Below are 22,956 nucleotides of genomic sequence, written 5' to 3' on the forward strand. Positions count from 1 at the left end.
GAATCAGATCCTACAGGTTGGTCAGAAAGTTTCCTCTCTAAGGAAACCCAGCAGGTTGCATCAAGTCTCTCCAAGCAGCATTCACTCCTCCTGAAAGAGCGTAGAGCCACAGTGGACAGTCGTCTGCATTGTTGATGGCTTTGCAGCAATCCCTCGTACTGAGCATGCATGATGCGACAGTGGAGAGGAAAACTCCCCTTTAACAGGGAGGAGAACCTCCAGCAGAACCAGAACCAGGCTCTGTGAACGCTCATCTACCTCGACTGTGTCTCTGCTTGACAGAGCAGAGACACAGAAAGAGTCAAAATCCTAAGAGCAGGAATTGGTTAGAGTTTTTACAGGCCTGCAGCTCCTATGGTGAATTAATTTTTAACCTCCTTTTTCTAACTATATAATACATTGACTACTTTTAGGATTGAAGGACGATTTTACCCAGTATAACAAAAAGTGTTTCTGAACAGAATTACCAACTATAGCTTCAAGCTTGGCCATTTTACCTGGCAAGCCTGGCTAGTGGGAAGCTGCATTAATGATTGTTAATGATCTTACGATCTCATTTAAACATTTCCCTGTCCTTTAATTTTGCTGAAATATCAACATTGTTCATCTCTAGTTGCCATTTGTAATCCATTGGTCTTCAAATAGATTTCTATATAGTTTCTTAGTCTTTGTAAAATGTGAGCTTTTGCTCATATCTAGTTTATTAAATGACAACCACAAAGAAGAAAGTACTTTGTGGATGTACAAAACCTGACTAATGCCTTAACATGTGCAGCCTCAGACTGTTTTTTAAAGTGGCCCAAAGGCTTCCTTTCATAGGATTTTTTTCATATCTCTGATATCCATTTACAGTTCTGATCTGGCAACATTTCATGGTTTTGTGTCATCTTACCAGAATATGCTGCAGGCCTGGATCAACAGACTCCTACTACTCTTTATTTCAGGGTTAAACCTTGGCTTTCCTTAATCTGATGCAACTTGATTAACACCTGACATGTGCGTCCTAGATATAAAACTGACACTTGAGTCTTTTGTTTTATTTTCAGCAGCTTCAGATTGCATGTTGAACAGACGGAGACTTATTTTTTAAATGAATGAACAAAAAACGTGAAATGACTGTTTGGACAACTGAAGGGATGACGTTTCAGTTAGCCTCCTTACCGAATAAATTACATCAAACAGAACCAACACCCAGAGATGTGTTACAGGATACAGGCATAACAAATGAAACTCAATACCCCAGCTAGAATGAACATGAGATATTTTATATGTTTGCTTTGTCATATGTGTTTAATAAATGTTGACATGCATGGACCCAGTTCCTGTTCTGGAACCGGGCAGAAATCGTATATAAGATCAGGTCTTGGACTTGTTCATCACTTCCAGACAGGAAAGCCGAGGCTACAGTCTGAATCTCAACCAAAGGACATAAGGTACATCTGCTCTGGTGTTTGAAAAAACAGCTTTAATTATTTTTTTATTACACTAACGATGACTGGTTTACTTAAAGTAATTTTTTTAATTGATGACTTAATCTTCTTTGATTCAAGGTGAATATTTGACCTGCATCGTCTCCATCATGAAGCTGCTGACTCTGTCATTCCTTCTTTGTGCCCTGCTGGCTCTGAGCTTGGCTGCGGGTAAGTTTGTCTGTACATGTGAAGTATGGAGAAAATTGTATCCTCACCGTCACAAATACGTGATTAAAATGTCCAATCCAGGGATTGCTGGATTTAAAAAACAGTTAATTGCAGTTTTATTCAACATTATTTACCACTACTGACTCACTGTCTAATATTTCTTACAGCATTTGATGCCCAATACCCTTGATTTATATTAACAGTTTTTTTTAAGCTAATGATGTATGGATATTTGATATATCAGTAGTTCTACAATCTACAAGGAAGTTTTGCTGCCATGTTGAGCCTTTTTTGTCAGCTGACAAAAAAAAGGCCAACATTTTTACATCATATATATAATTTCAGGACAGTATTTTATAACCAGAATTAACAGGCCAATAAGGGAGCTTATGAGTTAACTATAGTTAGGTCTGATTATGGGACCATATTTATAACATTTGTCACTTAAAAATCCCTAATTGCTCAGAACAAACCAAACAGCTTGCTGTGATCACAAAGAAGAGCTGAGTGCATTAAGTACACCTGCAATAATACTGTGTTGAACCTCCACAGATGCCAAGAATGAAACCGTGACTCAGGAGGCTAAGGAGGCTGTCACTGAAGGTCAGCCTACAATAAATAATCAAATATATATATATATATATATATATATATATATATATATATATATATATATATATATATAGATATAGATATAGATATATATAAATCATGTTTGTGTGATTAAGGAATTGTAGCTGATTTCTAGATTTCTTAAACTCAGTTTATCTTTTCTAGGACCCAAGAATGAGGAAACTGTTCCAGAACGTAAGTTGAAATTAATTTAACTGTTGTAGACGATGTAGGATGAAATAAATAAATACAATGTGTGTGGGCTCTTTTTTTAGCTGTAGAAGATGGATCTGAGGAGGAGGAATCAGCTACAGAGGGTTAGTTGAAATTAAATGCACTTGATTATAGTTACAGTAACTATTGAAACTAATTCATATTTAAAAATATGAACTACCTCAAACTGTGCAATTCTTTCAGGAGAAGAAGAAACTGAAAGTGATGCTGACACATCAGGTATATGTTTATGTCTGGGTTTTCTCAAGAAATTTCTCTTAAGTTTCCTTTTAAATAAATGCGGAGATTCTAACAGATCACATTCTTGTCTGTATTTCCTTCAGAAAAAAGTCACGTGGCCAAGAGAGCAACATCTTGCCCCAGTGGCTGGACAAGATATGGATCTCGCTGTTTCTACTATGTTGGAGCCAGTTACACCTGGGCTCAAGCTGAGGTAACACGCTGTGTTTCACAGGCCAAACTATTTAATACTACTTAATATTTGGTTCATATATATTAAATCTGGCCATTTTTTAACATGTTGCAGAAAACAGTTGCAAAAAGATATATTTGAACAAGTGTGTTGCCTGTACAACGGAGAAGATGCAGTCTGCAAGACATTTTTTTGTGTGGCACTAGTAGCATTTATTTGAAAGTAGGCTAAAAGGAAATGGGGATGAGAGGGAAGACATGTAGCAAAGATCCACAGGTCGGGACTCAAACCTGGGACAACTAAGTCGAGGACTGAAGTCTGAAGAATGAGATGCATGCACTACTCCTGGGCTCCCATCGCATCCAACATGATGCATTTCATAGAAATTGACAAGGCAGCTGATTAACCACAAAAGTAAAAGTATTTATAAGTAGTATAAAGTAAAAGTATGGGATATCACCAAAATTAAACAACCTTGCTAAAGCCCATCTAATGCTGACATTCTTTACAGTAATAAATAACCACAATTATGTTCTTGTAAAGATGGTAGAAACATATCTTGGAGTCTGATGCACCAGACCAGATCATTTAATTACATCAGTCTTCACAGAAAATAAGACACTAGACACAAGAAGCAAATAATAGATGTTCAGAACAATATTAAACGTAAACCAGCTTAATGTGTTGATGAAATGCCTGTTTTCTTAGCTTGATGCACAAGAATCCTATCAGTCACAATCAATCACAAAATATAAATATATATATATATATATATATATATATATATATATATATATATATATATATATATATACATACACACACACATATATATATATATATAATTATATAAATATGTGTGTGTGTGTGTGTGTGTGTGTGTGTGTGTGTGTGTGTGTGTGTGTGTATGAATAAACACTCTACACATATACAATTTGCCCATTTAATTTTACATTTAAATAATGTAAAATTAACCCAAACAGAATTGGGTTAATGGCATAGACTTTAACAAACTGTCTCAGTCGGTTCAGTCAAATTAAATATCTTCAGTAAACTGATAGTAAAGAATTTTTCTTGATTTTAATCAAAAAATACACTGGGGTTTATTTCAAGACAATTTAGAGATTTATGGGGGAAAAATGTTTCTAAGTTTCTTCCAAATCTATATTTTTTTCACTTCCACTCTAGGCCTACTGTGTGGCCCGGGGTGGAAACCTTGCATCTGCACGGAGTTCCTCTGAATACAACTGGCTTAGAAGCTACATTTACAGCAGGGCTCGTTCATATAAAATGACTTGGATCGGCGGTTCAGACGCAGAGCAGGTATGTCGTTAAAGTTATTGCTCTCTAGAACATGTGTGGGGCTTTAGAGGGTTGGTCTAGTTCTTTTGTCTGTTTAAGAAAAGTTGCCACAGAACTTCATTCGATAGTAAATGGTTGAAAAAAGATCTGCTTTAAATGTTGATCATGCTCCTTACTGATCCTTTCCAGGAGCGTATGTGGTTTTGGAGTGATGGCTCCCGCTTCAGCTATAACTCCTGGTGCTCAGGAATGCCGAGAACCACCACCAGTTATAACTGCCTTGTCATGAACTACTCAGGTAAATTGATAGAACGCTGATTGAAAATAGGCCGGTGATGTAGTTTCACTATATTAAAAGCAACACAAGCTACATATGTCCAACTCACAACCATCATTCAGCATAATGAGTTTCTCAGAGGGATCTAATCAGAAATTTTGGTGCATCTTTGTCTCCACTTGTAGCTTGCAGATGCTGGTTGGACTATCCCTGCAGTTATCGATACCCATTCGTCTGTGTGAGGAAATAAAGACCTTCACAGCAGCCTGTAAAAAATTCAAACTATTCTTCCATTTCTTGATCTATCTCATATTTCTGTAATCCTAACCTTGAAAAAGCAGGTTGATTGTCTCTGAGGTCACGTGCCAAAGAGCAAACCTAGATCTGCAGAGTAACCTGTACTTTCTTCTCTTTATCCTAATAAAATTTCTGAAGCATTGAAACAAGCGTCTCTTTGTGTCCTTATGTCTGATAATAAGTTTGAACATTTTTTTCTCATGTCAAAGCATACCCTACGCATGGTCTTTCACAGCACCAGATCACGCTTTGTAATAAAACGTAAGCAGGTAAAGGTCAGAGAGAGATTAAATAAATTACCCTGAATTTTAAAGAAAGCAAAACCAACATTTTTGTTTGTTCATAGTTTGGGGTTGGAGGCTACTTTGTTTCACAGCCAGCAGTAAAACAAGAATACAAACCATAAATAACTATGAACATATAAAACAAGATGTAAACATACAGTGAAAGGTTTACAGGCACAGTACAAATAGTTATTAACAGATTTTATTTGTAATGTATTTGCATTTTTAACAAATCTCAAAGTGCCACGGTCAATAGAAAAACAATTAATAAAACAAGAAGGCCATTAAAATGGAGGTAAAACACATAATCAAACATTTTGAAATGCAAGAGAATTAAAACTAAAACAAAGCATTTAAAAGGAAACTATTAAAATCGCTGGGTAAAAAAGGAAGGCTTAAAATGTGTCAGGGCCCATAGAACCCTCAGATATGAAGGCAGATTGTTCCACAGCCGCAGATTTCCTGTGGTGCAGGATTGAGTCCTGGGAATGTGTAAAAGGTCAGTGTTGGGAGACCAGAGAGCGCGTTAGGGACAGTAGAGTGAGAAGAATGTCTTTTAAATAAGACAGTGCCTTACCATGCAGCCACTGGAAGGTAAGCAGAGATATTTTGTAGATGATCCAGGCAGAGACAAGAAGCCAGCTATGACAATGGAGAATGGGGGTATAATGTTCATGTTTTCACACTCATCGGGCTGCTGGCAGTGCAGTTTTCTCAAGGTTCTTCCCAGGAATCCCAATGAGAAGTGGATGCATTAGTCGATTCTGGAAGAGAAAAGCATGGACGTGCCTTTCTGTATCAGAGAGGGGGCGTGAAGCCCGGGGTTTAGCAATATTTTATGGGGTGGAAAAATGAAATCTTTTGGATGCATGATATGGTTTACAATTGTGAGTGATGGATCACAGATGACATCAAGACTGGTCGCCGTACTAGAAAGAGAAATGTTCTGGCCAGAGAATGTAGTGCTGAGACTTTTTTAAGTTGTTGAATCACTTTAGTTTTTGAGCTTTAAGTTTTAATGCACATTTTTTTATGTATCGCATCATAAAAGGTTTACGACAGCTCCAAAATTTTAACTTACTCACAAAATTTCACAAAGGTTTTACGCTCACTTGAGGTGGATTTAGACAATGAAGTGCTCCACTATTACCACTACTACTACTAGTAGTAGTGGTAATAATGATAATTGTTATTTAGAAGCACCTGAAGTTGTGGATGACCTTCAATGTAAACTGAAAAATTTGGACTTGAATTCTGAATTTGAATGGGAGCTAATGAAGGTGCTGTAAAACAGGGGTGATGTGATGAAATGCAGATGTACCTGTAATGATTTTAGGAGCTGAGGTCTGGACCCGTCGGAGCTTAGGGAGAGTTTTTTTGAGGGAGACCAAACAGAACAGAAGAGAGTTGCAATAGTGAAAACAGGAAGTGATACAAATGTGAACAAGTATGGAGGAAGAGTGAACGGAAAGGGAAGGACATAGGCGTTTAATATTGTGCAGATGGAAATATGCAAACCGAATGATTTTATAGATTTGAGACATATGGTAAATGGCTTGCTTTGACGTTTTCCAGTCAGGTTTCATCACCACAGCACAGAGACCGCCCTTATCAAGGTGTTTAATGACATCCATATAAATACAGTCCAATAGAACCACCGTGCTGGTTCTATTGGACCTCAGTGCAGCATTCGATACTGTTGATCACTCCATCCTGTTAGAACGCCTGGAGAACTGGGTCGGCCTTTCTGGTACAGCTCTCCACTGGTTTAAATCCTACATAAAGGACAGGGAATTTTTTGTATCAGTAGGTAACTTTACATCAAAGATGACAAAAATCAAATGTGGGGTTCCCCAAGGGCCCAACTGGCTTTAAAATAGTTTATGGTAAATATTTAAGCCATCAGTGTTTACATGTATGCTGACTAATAAAACCAACAACCAACACCGACTGACACCAACACTAAATCTGATACATGTTTGAACTGATCCTTAATTTGAGATTAAAGAATGAAGGGGGATGCAAAACTACATATGCTTAAAGGTTGTCTCAAATTAAAGATCATCAACCCCTACCCCACAAAATTGCTCACTGGTACCTCCACCACTGCAATGTCAAACTTTTGTGAGTGCTTTTATACTTTGTCACACACCATTGGGTTTTTTACTTTTGATTGCATGCATAGAGGCAGGAAATGTAACTTCACAAGTATCAGTAGGAATAAACGATCCTTAAATACTCAATATATTAAAAAAAACAAGAAAAAAAAACCATTTAAACCATTTAAAAATGTTAAGTGGCAGAATAAAGAGTATAAACAGACATAGGTCTAGATAACTAGTCAGTTGATAAGTACACAACATGGCAAAAAGGTTTTATAACACATGGAACCTGTTTTAATATCTTAGAGAACTAGGTAGATTATGCTAAATAAATACAATTCCTGAAAATTTGCTTTCAGTTGAATTTTATTTGTCCTCAGAAGTAAAACCCAAAAGGTCTTTCAGCAATATTTCACTTTCCTTTTATGATACCATTTAGACAAAAATAATGGTCCAAAGATTGAAAAAAAAAAAACACATGGAGAATAACAGCTTGATGTTAAAAGCACAGCAAAAGTGTTTTCACAGCAGCTGATGGAAAACTAGTTGCTTTAGGCCATTGTTTTCCATAGCCATTCTGTGTAATGGTAGTCTTGCATCAAAACATTATGGTTTCCCTCCAGTGTGGACACGCTGATGCCGCCGTAAATTTTTTTGATAACCAAAAGTATTCCCACAGCGTTCACACCAGTAGGGTCTCTCTCCAGTATGTACACGATAATGGGATTTTAAATAGTCTGAACATGTAAACGTTTTGCCGCATTTGTCACATCTGTATTTGCCCTCAGGTGTGTGGCTGTTTCTGTGCCTCGATAAACCACTTGAAAATACAAAAGCTCTCCCACACTGACCACATACATAAGACTTTTCTCCAGTGTGAACCCTCTTGTGTACTGGTAATTGGTACTTGCGTGCAAAACATTTTCCACATTGATCACAGCTATATTGTTTCACACCTGAATGAATAAGCAAATGAAGTTCCAGTCCATGTTTTTGGGTAAATTCTTTTCCACAGTGAGAACAGCTGTGTGACTTCTGCTTAGAACGCCCAAGCTGGGGAGTTTTCAGCTCACTAGTGAGTTCAAATGCTTTTCCACTCTGATCCCGATTTGAGTTCTCAGGAGTATGCTTGCACGGATGGCATTTTAATTTCCATGAGTATGCAAAGTCTTCGCCACATTGATCGCATCTATAGGGTTTTTCCCCTGCATGAACTTGCTGATGCATTTTCAGATTATCCATTCGTGTAAAACTCATTCCACATTGACCACAGCAGTATGTTTTTTTGCCAATGTGAATTCGCTGGTGCAATCTAAGGCTTTGTAATTTTCCCCAGCATTTTCCACACTGGTCACAGCAGTACGGTTTGTCTTCTCTTTCTGTTCTTTGATGGAAGGTGGATTCTGTTTTGGTGAAGGTCTTAGATGAATCATTCTTGGGCTTCTTGATTTCAGTTCTTCTTTTTCGGGTCTAATTAAATTTAAAACAAAAAGGCATGTTAGAGTTTGTGCCGGACTATATAATGACAATAAAATAGTATTGACATTTTTTAAATTTAGATTAAAACAACATTAAGCATTTTTTTATTTGATTGCTGCTGTATGTTTAAAACTAAGGACAAAGTATGTTCTCTTTTCTTTTTACTTATAGACAAAAGGTGCCCGTAGTATACACGTAATGAGATGACATCTTTGAATAGCTCATATAAATTTAAAAGAAAAGTAAATAAAATATTCAATGTCATAGTCCTTTGTTTATGAATAACCCAGAAACTTCCCATAAGAAGCTTAGAGAGACACAAGAGGCTTTAATTCTGTGTATGTTTTTTACATGAAGCTATAATTAAGAGAGAAAAAAAAAATTCAGGGAAGTTTTAACACCAACCTTTGCATCGCCCCTCTCGTATTTTATCTGCTGGTTTTTCTTCATAATTCAGGTCCAAAGATAGTTTCCAACTCAAAGAGCTCCTCCATCAGAGTGCTGGAACTGTGTGCTGATTTATTTGATGAGATCCAGCTGAGAACAACAGCCACACCCACTCCGAGTGAGTCAGCTTGAATAAGCTTTCGCTTGACACCCTTCACAGGTGTATGACATTTTTTTCTTAAAACGAAAGTCAGGCTTCTTTCACGGTGGGGCTTCTTTATACTTTTATGACAAAAAAATTAACTTACTTCAGACATATTTAGGCAGAGAAAAACATAAACAACAGTTGTTTTTCATAATATTCTATATTAGAGACATTGCTAACTAAGGAGGAATAAAACTGTTCTTCCTAATATTTAGAATTAACAACTTGCCCTACAAACTTTGCACCAGACTAGAATGGTGGGTGTTGGGGTTTGTTTTTGTGGTTGTGGGGGTTTGGGTGCAGTCCAATCCAGTATCATCGTGTTATTTTACCACTGACTTTGATATTTACACACCCTCATCTTCTGTTCCGCATCAAATCCAAACATTTGACCACACTGATTCTTTTAGTACATTTACATTCTTCTCACCCTTGAACATTATGTTCTTCAGGGTCTTTGAACCTTTATGTTCAGATATTTTCTTTCAGTCTTTAAACCACAACCTTTAGTTATTTACCCAGCATCTAAGTATAAACTTACCTTCAACTACAAAACTCCAGAAAAGCGTGATGGAAAATAAGCTTCTAGCTGAATAATTGCCTTAAAAGAATTCACCAGAGAATAGTCCAGCTTTTAAGATTCTGCATCAGATTTTTTTAAAGACAGAGCTTTCAGATGTTGTCAGTCTTAACCTGTTAAGCCTGGAGAGTTTTAGAAACAATTTCCGGCTGAAAAAACACAGTTCAAGAATAGCGCCATAATCATCAGGTCTAAATGTGATCCTTTGGTATCATTGTAAAGGTAAGGCATAAAATATAATATTTGACATATCCTTACAACATTGGAAAAAGATGTGTGATAAGTTGTTGGAATGGTGTGGATTCTGTTTCCAAGGAGACCAATCATCAAGGGTGACTTGTCTATGTTTGGTAGACCTTTAAATGGCATCTTCTGTTTTTAAAGTACTGTATAACCAATAGCATTTATGAAAAAAAAAAATTCAGCAGCTTGTTTTAGAAACATTAAAGCCTCCTCCTTCGAGGGATTTAGGAAAAAACAAATATGACCAATTTGACTACTTTTATAGAAGGCCAACCTCTCTGCCCAGTAGTTTTGGCAAATTCTGGTGCATTTGCAGCAATATTAATGTCCACAGTCCTTATCAAATAAATCAAGAAAGTAAAGCAGGTTAGTTCTACTTTGACGAACCCAAGGGAGGTAAAACTGAGTTAAAGCTATAATTTGTAATCCTTTTAAGAAACACTTTTTATTATACTGGGTGAGATGGTCTTTCCATCCTAAAAAATAGTCAATACATTATGTATTTAGAAAAACAAGGTTAAAAAAATCATCTCTGTGGAAGCTGCAGGCTTGTAAATCTCTGGAAAAATCACTGCTGTTTTTTGTTCTGCCCTCACCACCACCCTGTGTCCCTCAAGTTGATGGGGAATCACCTTATCTATTGGTTGTCCTGCATGCCAATCTTTGTGACATGGTCACCTAAGGGAAGCGTGCGTGCTTGTTCCTTGTTAGTTTCCACTTCCTGGCTTTGCATATGCACTTCAATTGTTTACATATGTGGTTAGCTTAGTGGCTAGGTTAGTGGTTACCTTAGCAGTTACCTTTGGTGACAGCTGTTTATTGTAGCCGCTGCTCTTCCTGTATACTTTGATCAAGGTTGATAGTCGCAACAAACAAACCGCGCACACGTTTGTGAGAAAAAGAGGAAGGTAGTAGAAAAAAATAAGACCAGAGGGGATTTGGGAGATTTTTTTCACACAATCAGGAACTCAAATAAATACCAAATTATTGCCCTGCTATGACCAATGCTAAAACAAAGTACTAACACATGTTGCTTCTCTTGGCTTGCCTGTTTTGCTACTTTAGTTCAACCACAATCAATTACGCTTCAGGAGAATTATGGGAAGAAAGAGGTGTATTTGTGCATTTGTGGGACGCATTCCTCAGTGCTCATCCCCTACTCCCTCATTTTGCCCTTCCCTCTTATTGCTCTCAATTTCTTTTTTCTCATTTCTTCCATCTCTCCACCACAGCCTGAGGCTCCGTCTAATCGTCCTATTCTGTGCTGATTGGACTTTTCATCAGTTTTCTCCCCAAGGCTCTGCATGACCTCCTCTGGGTCACGGCATGGTTACATTTCAGATCTAAAATTCACACAATCACAGGGGAAGAAGAGAGGTAAGATGCTCCTAAGGGACTTGACTCTACCTTTAAGTAGTTGAAGTAACATGATTAGTTTAGGTTACATGAAAAAATGTAAAATAAGTTAACTGAAAGTAAGTATACTTTGTCAAACTGAAACCAATATACCGTATTTATCAGACTATAAGGTGCACCGGATTAAAAGGAGCACGGTGAATTTATGTGTCTATGTGTGTCTTTGTCCACATGCAGCTTGCAACAGTTATAAGGTACACTATATATTCTTCCCAAGTATGTAATTTCACTCAGCCCCTCTGGTAGGGTGATCAGATGCTCCCGATTTCCAGGGACAGGTTATTGAAAACGGGATCTGTCCGCGGTTTCAGTGTATCATGATGGAGGAAAAAAAAAAGTTTAGTGCAACAAGAGGTATTTAGCTGGTCCTGGGACTGTTCCAAAATTGTAGAACTTTGGCGAACGCAGCTTTGTTTAGACAAAGCAAAATGACCCCAAGGCAGATATTCTGTGCTTAACAATATCAGAGACAACCCCAGTTTTAATTATAGAAATCAAATCTGGTCCCCTAAAGGAGGAAATAAACTGGCCGCGTAACGTGACCAGGGTTGCTTGCGGGCGTGTTTTTAAAAGCGTATATTTACACCAGACGCTGCAAAGTTTGCTCCACATCTGCGTGATTCTGCTGAGAAAAAAACTTTGATCATGGGTAAGTAACTAGAGAAAGAAAAATTACCTGTAATATATGGCTAAGGTATTAAGTTCATTAATAAATCCTATGTTTTGATCACCTAAAAATTACCTGTCTTGACCATATCTGATTAAAAATAGCATATTTTAGTTCAACTACAACTACATCATCCATAGCGCTTTACTTTCGACAACACTTTCAAAAGTGAACAGAGTGTTTTCACATTTATTCCTTGCCAAACAGGAGTGTATATGCCTCTGAAATTAGAACTTCAATCTAATTTAGCTGTTGTGTATGCTTCTGGTGTACATTTATTGACTGATTAAAATGAAAAGCTAACCTAAGCGTAGGACATGCATATGCTACTTTGCTGCACTTTGCAATGCGTCCGGTGTGTTTCCTCCTTAACACCGCTCTCTCCTGAGAGGGAGAGCTATCCGTCTCTGTCAGGAGGACAGAGTGGTTGAATTACACTGCCGTGTTTCGAACATAAGGCCAAAACAAATGTTTTTACATTAAATTCACTTACTTGGTGTGTTGTTGCTAGCGTACACTACAGGCACAGGCTGCCTTACATGAATGCACTTCTAGCTTAGACATTACAGTCAGGCAGTCTTGTAGACAGCTCAGGGGTCCTATCAGGTAGTGACACAGTGTCCCGTAATGCTCCGAATATCCATTGAGCGGAGCGGCTTCGTTACTAACCAAAGTCGTACTTACACATTTTAACAGTTTTGAGCGCATTGCATCATAGAAAAACGATCAGTAAGCACAGTAAGCATTTATAAGGTGCACTGGATCAGCTTTTGAAATGTAAGGATTTTAATTGTGCCTTACACTCCAAAACACACAGTACTGCTAGTTCAGCTAACATTTCGTTTGTCAACCTGAGGTGTTATCAAGTAGTTAAATCAATTTATTAATTCTATCTTAGATAAATACAAAGGTTTAAAGTCGGATTACCTCCTCCTTTTTCCTTTCAACTGTAACAAACGGCTGATTGTAGAAACACCTTTAATTTTCCTCTTGAGCACTTTAACTTGCATATTTAGCACTTTAGGTAGCACTTTAAGGAAGCATATTTACACATTTAAGAAATAATTGTAAACAATTGATTTTATAAGCGTTTATTCATTATTCTTTTTCCTGGTTTTAGATCCAGTCCCATTGCAACACTTTAATGGAGTGGTTGGGCCCTGGACAGGAACGGTGACAGAAAAAGAGTTCCAACATAATATATTTGTGCAATACTTCAATTTAACCCTTAGTGTTTATGTGTTTTATCGCACATTAAACTGTTTTAGTGAAAGATGTTTGCTGTTTGTACTTCCTTGTGTCCAGGACCATCACCTAAAAGAGGCCCGTGCAAAAACGAGGTGCTTAAGAAGGTTCCTGGTTGGACCAAGGCATGGAAATGTATAGGGGGGTCAAGTTTAGCTGTTTAGTAGTTTATGGAGTCTCTATTTATGCTTTTCCATGCAGGATCGCCGGGGTTCTGATGCCTATCTTCAGTGGTCAATGGGCAAGAGTTGGGGTTGATGGTAACATGTCACTTAATATGTTGCAAAATATATTTTTACAGCAAAGGATCGGAATTCTGATCCTGCCTTGTTACCAATATTTCACACCTTCAGCCACCTTTTTTCTCTTTTTTTTTGTAACTCTCTTTTGATTTTGGAACTTATACCAGAAAAAAGAAATGCTAAATAAGAATCTACACCCTACCGATATTACTTTGCAGATTTATTTATAGGCAGTGACAGGGCGGTCTAGTTGGCATCTGCAGCTGTGTCCAGTAGCATGTAAATTTAGATGTATGAGTAAAATGGTGAGCAGAAACATTTGAATACACTTTTTCAAGATTTCAACCTGCCACCAACTCGTAGTAGGACATCCATGCACACTTTTTTGCATGAGGCCCATGGTTCCCATTATCTGCTAACCTGTGGTAGCTTATCTGGAAAGGTCCAAGAACACCTTGGACTTTTCCACAGTTTGACTGTATAAGAAGGTAACTATTATGTGGTTCCATGAATTTATTATGTAGTAGATTGAAAAATATTACTTTAATCTTGCAAACACGGCAACATTAAACATATATTTTTTTTAAAACGGAGAGTTTATATGTTGAACAAAATGGCGAGAGACTGGGTAGGCGGAAATCTGGATTTAAGTGCAAAGGTGAAATAAAATGAGAGGTAAAAATTCAGAACAAAAGTGGGAAATAAACCACAAACAAGCTTGTTTAATGCTTCAATTTATTTATGTATTTATTTTAGCAAGGCCAAAAAAAAAAAACAAGAAAGTTTGACTAAGTGATAATTTTTGTAACCCAGTCTACTCTAATTAAAAAGAAAAAAGCCACCTGCTGTTTATTTGTGGCTTTATTCACTGGGTTCCATTAAAGAGAAGTTATATTAAGCAAAGATACAGAAAAAGCTTTTAGGATAGCTATGAAGCTGTAAAAAAGGCAGGTTAAAAGAAACACGTAGCAACAATTCTCCACTGGATTCTGTTTTAAGCATCTTTGTGATCAGACATCCTTGGCGCAGACAGAAGGACGACGGTTAGAACAGCTCGAGTCATCCCAGCATTTTTCACCTTTGATTAAGAGAACAAATCAGTCAACATCACAGAAACAAAAGCATGAAGGGTTCAATTCAATTTAATTTCCTTTTATTTATATAGCACCAATTCATGAAACATGTCATCTCAACGCACTTTGCAAAATAAAATCATATCAATCATATTATACAGATTGGTCAGATTATACAGATACAGGGTTCTACACGCTATCATAATTATAGGAAAGATGGATATTCTGAAACTTTTTATGTCACCCCAGAAAATCAATATGAGCCCCTGAATTTAATCTAGTAAATTTACGTGTATGGTATACAAAAACTTTACTTAAAAACTAAACCAGCCTCTCATCTATGAGACATTTTACAATCTGAAAAAAAACACAGTCATGTGTGATGTTTTTTACCTGAAAAGTTCATCTGCAAACAATGCTGCCTGGCCTGATAATTACTAGGCTCTCCATGACACCAGTTTGTGTAGTGCAGAGGGCTTCCATCGCTCCAAAACCAAATGCTTGTCTGAAAGAAAGAATTCAGTAGATGACATGTTTCATCCAATGTTTCACAAAATACTGAATTTACTGGTTAAAATACCTCCTGTGCGTTAGTGCCTCCAATCCATGTCACTTCGGACCCATAGGTTGCCATTTTTATCACAGACTGAACCTGATGGTACTCGTTTGTGTCATGAACTGATGCCAGGTTTGCTCCCATGGACAGACAGTGTCTCTACAGACAAACACACCATGATGTGGAGAATTAGTAGCTGGGTGTTGTTAATAAAGAACTTTGAAACAGGAGAGAGTGAAATAAAAAGGAAAGCACAATGTTGATAGAAATCACCTCAGCTCTAGCCCAAGTCATGGGTTTGGAAACATAGCGAAAGCAGCGATTCTTGATTGGAGACCAGCCAGGAGGACAAGAAGATCTCTGGACCAAGTCAACTTCTTCTGATGACAAACAGATGGAGAGTCTCAGTTAAAGACAATTTATGTGCCATTACTCTTGTATTGACTTTATTTTGTGACAGGTTATGACATCCTGTCACAAAATAAAATCTAATGTATTAAAAAAGATTACAATGTAATAATAATAATAATGTTAAATTCCTAGTTTTTCACAATCAATAAGACAACTTGATTTATTTTGTTTAAAATGGTATCTCAATTAAAGCAAAGACCCTCTGATGGGGATATGCTGAACTACTAACTAGAAACTTATAATAGTTTGCTCACACAATAAAATGTTTGCTCACACAATAACAAAAAATAACCCAGAAACACAGTAGTTTGCATGTCGTTTGCAAACATCAGAGAATACAGGAAATAAAACAATGACAAAACAGACCCACTGACCTGGATCGGTGGAGCCATCATCTGGTTCAGCTGTGGACATTTTAAACAGGAGTTAGTGAGATTCTTTCTGTCTTAGTCTCGCTACATGAGATGAATACTTCAGAAATGCTCACGGTCAGCTCTGGTCTGAGCCATCACAGAGACGACCAGGACACACACAGCCAGCAGCTTCATGACGAGGTGATGAGATGATGCAGATTTGAAAACTGAAATCAAGTCAAAATAAAGCAAACATGTTAAGAACATTCAGTCTCATAATGTTGAAAAAGATCAGCAGAAATGTTATCAGCCAACCTGATGCAGAAGGATCTGTTTCCTGAATCAGCCAGCAACAACTTGCCTTCACCATGGAATCACAGGCTACTTATACAGCTTCTAAACATGCCATCATCCACAAAATGGGGAAATGACACAAAGCAATTCTACAGAATTTCCCTTCTTTATCAGATCTGGTTCTGAACTTGTGTTGTAATGCAGCATAGACCAAAATCCACACCTTATATTTTGTGCCATTTATCGCTGTAAATGTTGTTTCAAGAAGGGTTCAGGAACAATGTAAACGCCATAAGGGAGAAACAAGAATGTTGCAGAATATTTGGTTTACCCTTTTAAAACTATTTAGAGGAAATAACAAAAACGTAAACATTTTGCACACTAGATACCAGTGTTGTAGTACTCGAGTCCGAGACTCGAACTCGAGTCCGAGTCATTAGCTAAATTTAGAGACTCGTGACTTGACTTGGACTTGAGCACTGATGACTCGAACTTGGACTCGGACTCCTACATTCAGATCATTCTGACTCGGAAATTGAGAAAAAGACTCGACTTTTTTTTATATCATTAGGCTATAATTTTAATATGTCATTAGAATATTATTTGGTGTATGATTTTAATATCTAAATGTCGTACCGCGCACGTGACGTCACCATCTCATGAGCAACGCCCCTTGCCGCTAAGGTTGGGCAAACAGTGTGAGAGCGCTCGTAGCAACCAGCCGTTACACATGCAACAGATACAACGATATGACCGACTTTACAGCTGTTAAACTTTCACAAGAGGATGTCCAGGCGCCCATTTTACTGGTAGAACTGTGGAACAACATACCAGCGTTCAGCTCAAACCATGGCTTGAGTGTCGAGGGGCTCGGAAAGACTGGGAAAATGGCCAAGTTGATAGAAAGGTAAGTCTATGTTTTTCTCCTGCTCGGCGTTCATAGCGTCATCGGCCGTTTTTTTTCTGTTTGTAGTCACCGTCCAGAAATCGGTATAAATTTTCCGGCCCGCCGAACAATTTAGTCCGGTCCGGTGGCCAAATGCATTATCATTATCCAACGGCTGTATCTCCTCGCTGCATCGACCGATCCACACCAGATTTGTTGTGAGTCATGGGGGAGCGCTGCCGAACAAGTTTGTGGGAATCGCCCGGTGGACGGGCGAGGAAAATGCGTAACAGCATCTGCGGTGGCGGGCGGACCCCGCCCGCCGGCCGGCACCGCGGCGGTGCGCGAACACCGCCCGCCGGCCGGCACCGCGGCGGTGCGCGAACACCGCCCGCCGGCCGGCACCGCGGCGGTGGCCACTAGGCCGGAGTGCGCTTGGCTGCGAGGGCCGATTGACGCCGCTTGCGGCTTTAACATCCTTCATATGCGGCCTATCAGCGTACCTCGAGTCGCTGTTGCGCGTTCCATAACAACAATGTTTAAAAACCATGGTTAGGAGACGTCTTAGACTTGGAAAAAGCGGTAGTTTTACCGAGTAAAACCAAGGGTAACTACAGCGAAAGAGTTATTAGTGCAATGGAATGTTACTGCTTCATGTCATACATCACACGTCAATAGTGACCCGACTCGGACTTGACTCGGATGAGTAGTGGACTCGACTCGGACTCGACTCGGATTTTTTTTTTAATGACTTGGACTTGACTCGGACTTGAACACTGGTGACTCGAACCTGGACTCGGACTCGAGGCATGGTGACTTGACTACAACACTGCTAGATACCACTATGTGTGCACCAGGGTTTTTTGACCATGGTTTGTATTCCTTTTGTGTTTTTTCTCCAAAACCTTCCATGTTCCTTCTGTGTTTATGCATCATCATCGCTGTGTTCTTTCCTTAAGTTCTTCCCAGGCTGTTCTGCATCCCTCCAATTAGTAAGCTGGCAATGAAGGCAATGGTTTCAGAGTAAAGGTGGGCGGATCGATCCTAGGATCGATACTATCGATACCAACGCTGGTATTGATATTGAATAATATTCGTTAAACAAGATCGATATTTTTTATTCTCTCCCACGCACACTGACTGCAGCATATTCACCAGTCAGCGTCACGGCACTCTGCTGCTCCACCTCCCCTCTCGTACTGTCACATGGCTCAGTGATGCCAGCCAATCAGCACGCAGGCTCAGACTGGCCCGCCCACTCAGCTCCACACACAAACAACCGAGCTGCTGCTGTTCAGACTCGTAAGAGAGAGACCGCCGGACCAGAAAAACATGAAAAGGGAAAGAAGCGCCGTTTGGCTATATTTTAATGGCGTAAATGAAACAACAGCAAGCTGTATGGTTTGTAAAAAAACGGTTAAATACAGTGGAAACACAACAAATTTATATAAGCACATGAAAAACCATGAGCGAGAAAATGTTGAGCGACAGAAACGGAGAGAGGAGATGAAACTTCTGTCATTGCCCCGACAGACCCAGGCAGGTGCACAAAACACAAACAAAATTACATAAGAATTGAAAGATATAAGAGGTGGATAGGAAAAAAAAACACTATGAACATAACATCATTATTATTCAATTGTAATAATAAAATAAAAATCACAAAACAACGAAAGGTTAACAGTTTCATGATACATCAAGCTTAAATGTAAAAAGTATCGGTATCATATCGATATCGGCGATACTGGCCCTGTATTTACTTGTTATCGGATCGATTAAAAATTGCTGAGGGCAGTGGAGAACTCCTTCCAAACGCGGGAGGTGAACTGGGTACCCATTCTGAAAGGATCTCCTCGGGTATGCCATGGAGACGAAACACATGTCGAACCAGGAGTTGACTAGTCTGAAAGGCTGATGGGAGTTTCCGTAGGGGAGCCAGGTGACAGTCTTTTGAGAAGCGATCTTTTTCGTAATCTTTTTCACGCGGTATCTGACGGTATCTGACGGTATCTGATCTTTTTCGCGATCTTTTTCGTGAAGCTGGCCCCCTAAGGGGAGGAGGACAGACGGAGGAGGACAGACGGATGATTCCAGCGGCCAACAAATCATTAATATAGTCTTCGAGTGCCTACCATTCAGCCTGGGAGATGTATAAGCGGCTGAGGTCTACGGGATCCTCCTTAAGAAAATCCTCTGGGATTTGCCTGGTAGGCACGGCGGACTTAAGACAGTGTGAATGACAAAAGGGTGACCAAGACTCGAGCCTACGCTCAGCCCAGTTCAGGTGAGGGTTGTGTAGTCACAACCAGGGGAAGCCGAGAACTGCGGAAGCGTGTCTAATAGGGAACACATAAAAGGTGGTTCTTCCTGTGGTTACCCGATACCACTAATTCGAGGGATTTAGGGTCACTTTAGGTAGGCTTCCCCCATCTGGGGCAGAAACCAGGAGCGGTGTGGGTAGCAGTTCTAACTCTATTTTTGCCTGCCCAACGAACGAGGGATCAATGAGGTTGAAGTCGCAACCCGAATTGACCAAGGCAGAAAAGGTCAAATTTATTTGGGCTGAAATGATTGCGGCAGGTAGGCAAAGTCACGGGGATAAAGGTGCATGATAAACTTTAGGGTCCTCCGGCCTCCCCACTAAAGTTGACGGACCTGGTCTTGTGGTCGCTTGGGACAGGACGTGATAATATTATCCAAGGATCCACAATAAATGCACTGGTTATGCTCACGGTGCTGGGTATGCTCTTCGGGAGTAATGCGAACTCCCAATTAGCATAGGCTCAGGAGGAGGAGGAGCAGTTACTGCGGGCAAAGCTGGAGTTGACACAGGGTTGGAGCCGGGGGGCGCAGCAAGAATCTCTCGAAGTGGGTCCGCCTTCTGCTTCTGAGCCGATTATCCAGTCTCGTTGTTAAGGCAATGAGCTCATAGAGCGATTCAGGCTCCTGTAGGCTTGCTAGCTCATCTTTAAGAGGCTCATATAGCTCTTGGAAGAAGGCTGCCTTGAGGGCATGCGTCTCCCAACCTGCTGCGTCAGCGAACGCTGGGAACTCAATAGTCCCCAAATGGACGCCAGACGATGGGACGTCAGGTTAACTCAAGAGGTGAAGGAGCGTCAGGTTCTAGAACGAAAGGACACGGTTAGATCTGTAATGCCAGTTCAAACGTGACGAGACTGCATTAATTCGGGACATGACGGACTGCATTTCCAATGATGCAATGTGGTCAAAATGGCCACCTACTCCTTTGATGCAACGCGGCCCCAAATGGCCGCCGCCCTAACAACGGAGCGGAGAGATAACGTTGCTAGGCAAAGTTGATAAAACCCGTTCACGCACGAAAATCTGCCTTCTTTCTCTGGCACACCTCCAACCTAAGAAGACATACAGCTGTACTCCGTGAATTAATTACCCACACGCCACGTGCTCGAGTTTCTCGCTGGACCGAGATTTTTCGGAGTAAACGTTATTCCCTGCTTTGCATAGCAGGAGGTCGACTTAAAAAGGTACTTTTAATTCCCTCTGATCAAATACTGGAAGCCGCCTTATCTCCCAGTGATCGAAAGAGGACTACGCTTGTGCTGGGCCGAGCAAAGCGACTGTGAGCCCGGAGGAAGAAACGAAAGAGCCTCCTCGCCCGTCCCTGCTGCTGCTCGCTCCGTTGCGTTCAGGTCGCCGCGTGATCCGGAGCGCTCACGGATCCAAGCGGGACTCCACTCGGATTCACCTCAAAGTAGCGGGGTTCTCCCTTTTTATTTCTTTTCCACCCACACCACAGGGTGTTTAGAAGTGCCTGGGCAGATGTAGGAACTTTGTAGGTGCAGGTTAATGCTTTTTATTCCACGACAAAGTTGGAATTATTTTGCTGAATATTTTCTTTGTATGGGCATGCATTTTACAGTTGATTTTGCTATGTTGATTGTGGTTTATCAATAACCCCGCCGTGGGTCACTGTTTCAGTTATTTTCCATCTTCTTCCATGCTTTTCCCCCCTCTCTTTTCGCTTCTCATTATCAGCAAATTTAATCTTGTTTTCCTGAGCCCAATTCACGGTCTTTGCTTAAACTCCCAGTTAGCCGCGCCCTCTCGAAGCTCCTATCAGCATAAGCGTGGTTATGTCATTAGGACCTCCCCTCACATATCACGTAAATTGGTAGACCACACGTCATCGTAGCAGCCATCTTGGGAGGGTGACGTGTATCTGGACTGTAGGGAGCTTAACTGAACTAGCTTTTGTAAGACATCAAGGCGTCCAGTGGGACTCTCGAAGCTGTTCTGTCTGTCAATGCTGATACGTCAAATGCCGGTGTTTTGAGGGTGGTGTTAAACAACTGTGAGTTGAGTTAAGATCTGCTAGCTGCTCATTTTAATCCATTGTTTATTTTTGTTTTGTTCTTTTATTTCCACACATATGTTTTGCATGTTTAGTTTTAGTAGTGAGTAAGAATTCCAAAGTTGTTGAATCAGAGAATTACTGTAACAGGGAATTGCTTTTGGTTCAATAAAACCAACAACTGCGGAATAGAGATTGTTTTGTGTTCACTCTAATTCACAGTTACATGGTTATTCAGAAATCAGAGCTAACCTCCTTTTGAGTTAACATCTGACATTAATACAGAGACAATATCAATGGATGGTGATAAGGAATAAGGATTTAAACTCTAATTGCAGTTACATTGGGGTTCTCACAGCCTGCCGGATAAACCTCGTCGGTTAAAAGTCCGACCAGATCATTTATTCCAGTATAAATCAGTTCATAACAGCAAATTAACTAATGTATTAGTGGTATAAATACTTACAAGCTTATAGCTAACATCACCACCATTTGAACTATATTTTGTTATAGCGGAATTTTGAGTTGAATAATTTATTATTTAGATTATAATACCAAAGTATAATTAATAATAATAATAAGCATATTCACACACTTCTGGCATAACAGATCTAAATGGTGGGTTCGGGAAGCAAACCCACCAGTGCGTTGTTACCGGGAAACACAGAGAGTTCGCCAGAGGGATGGCGGTTTGCAGGTTCAATGGGCACTGGGAGCACAAGTGACCTTGAGGCAGGAAGGCCGATGGGTGGAGGGTGGGCAGGGTCCGACTGACAAAGGCTCGGAGGGGTCCTGGGCCAGCTGTCAGCTGGGGATCAGCGGGGAAGAATTGACTGGGTAAGTTGTCGGGAGCTTGAGCTCGAGGAGCACTGCGGAATGGGATCCGAAATTGAGGCCACCATACAAATTTATTCTTGACTGTTTGCTGATACCCCGCGAACCCATGAGGGTTTAAACGGGTCAGAAAATGGATGGATGGATGGAATTTACTGATATACCTTCTGTCAGGGTTCTCTGTGTCTTGCTGCTCTAACTCTACTCCTCAGGTGTGTCTAGTTGGCTGAGGAGGCGTGGCCCACACCTGCGGTTCGTTGCAGGTGGCTTCCTCTGGCTTCTTAAGCAGAGCGCTGACAGATGGAAGACGCCAGAGCCTTAACCAGTCGTGGTACGACGTGGCCTCTGTCCCAACTCTCGGAAACCAGCTTGTGAGTTTTTTGCTCTTCGATTTTGACTAATTTTGGATCTCTCTGTTTTTGCCTCAGATTTTTGGTGCTTGGATGCACTCACCTGTCTTGACGTCTAGTCCGAAGAAACAGACCAGCAGAACCTGTCTGCTCAGATGTTGCTCTGGCGCTCCCCTCATACTTCCTGGATGTTACCCAGCGAGGCCTGAGATCCCCTCTCCCGGATTCTGCTGGTTCTGTGT

At 40.1% G+C, this 22,956-nt stretch overlaps 3 protein-coding genes across 5 annotated transcripts; 1 reads left to right on the forward strand and 2 right to left on the reverse strand.

Moving 5' to 3' along the window:
* The first annotated feature begins 1,388 nt into the window (after positions 1-1,388).
* Positions 1,389-4,920, forward strand: LOC105922839 (galactose-specific lectin nattectin). Its single transcript, XM_036129634.1, has 10 exons — positions 1,389-1,433; positions 1,551-1,640; positions 2,193-2,243; positions 2,418-2,447; positions 2,528-2,569; positions 2,670-2,705; positions 2,810-2,919; positions 4,087-4,221; positions 4,390-4,498; positions 4,663-4,920. The coding sequence occupies exons 2-10, from the start codon at positions 1,580-1,582 to the stop codon at positions 4,725-4,727; spliced, it is 639 nt and encodes a 212-aa protein (XP_035985527.1). The 5' UTR covers positions 1,389-1,433; positions 1,551-1,579; the 3' UTR covers positions 4,728-4,920.
* Positions 4,921-7,356: 2,436 nt separating this feature from the next.
* On the reverse strand, positions 7,357-9,180 carry LOC110367790 (zinc finger protein 2-like). Its single transcript, XM_021314343.2, has 2 exons — positions 9,045-9,180; positions 7,357-8,630 (listed from the first exon to the last, which is right to left on the reverse strand). The coding sequence occupies exons 1-2, from the start codon at positions 9,087-9,089 to the stop codon at positions 7,767-7,769; spliced, it is 909 nt and encodes a 302-aa protein (XP_021170018.2). The 5' UTR covers positions 9,090-9,180; the 3' UTR covers positions 7,357-7,766.
* A 5,386-nt stretch (positions 9,181-14,566) lies between these two features.
* Positions 14,567-16,500, reverse strand: LOC110367791 (type-2 ice-structuring protein). 3 transcript variants are annotated; one of them, XM_036129640.1, is made up of 7 exons: positions 16,333-16,500; positions 16,152-16,244; positions 16,039-16,068; positions 15,527-15,630; positions 15,278-15,412; positions 15,091-15,202; positions 14,567-14,702 (listed from the first exon to the last, which is right to left on the reverse strand). In XM_036129640.1, exons 1-7 carry the CDS (start codon positions 16,385-16,387, stop codon positions 14,635-14,637), a joined length of 597 nt encoding a protein of 198 aa, XP_035985533.1. In that variant the 5' UTR covers positions 16,388-16,500; the 3' UTR covers positions 14,567-14,634. The 3 variants fall into 3 exon arrangements, with proteins under 3 accessions (XP_035985533.1, XP_035985532.1, XP_035985534.1); XM_036129639.1 differs by having other exon boundaries at positions 14,573-14,702; positions 15,527-15,633; positions 16,333-16,491; XM_036129641.1 differs by lacking the exon at positions 14,567-14,702 and having other exon boundaries at positions 15,128-15,197; positions 15,527-15,633; positions 16,333-16,475.
* Positions 16,501-22,956: the final 6,456 nt, after the last annotated feature.

Source organism: Fundulus heteroclitus, unplaced genomic scaffold (genome assembly GCF_011125445.2).
Source record: "Fundulus heteroclitus isolate FHET01 unplaced genomic scaffold, MU-UCD_Fhet_4.1 scaffold_195, whole genome shotgun sequence".
Classification (NCBI taxonomy): Eukaryota; Metazoa; Chordata; class Actinopteri; order Cyprinodontiformes; family Fundulidae; genus Fundulus; species Fundulus heteroclitus.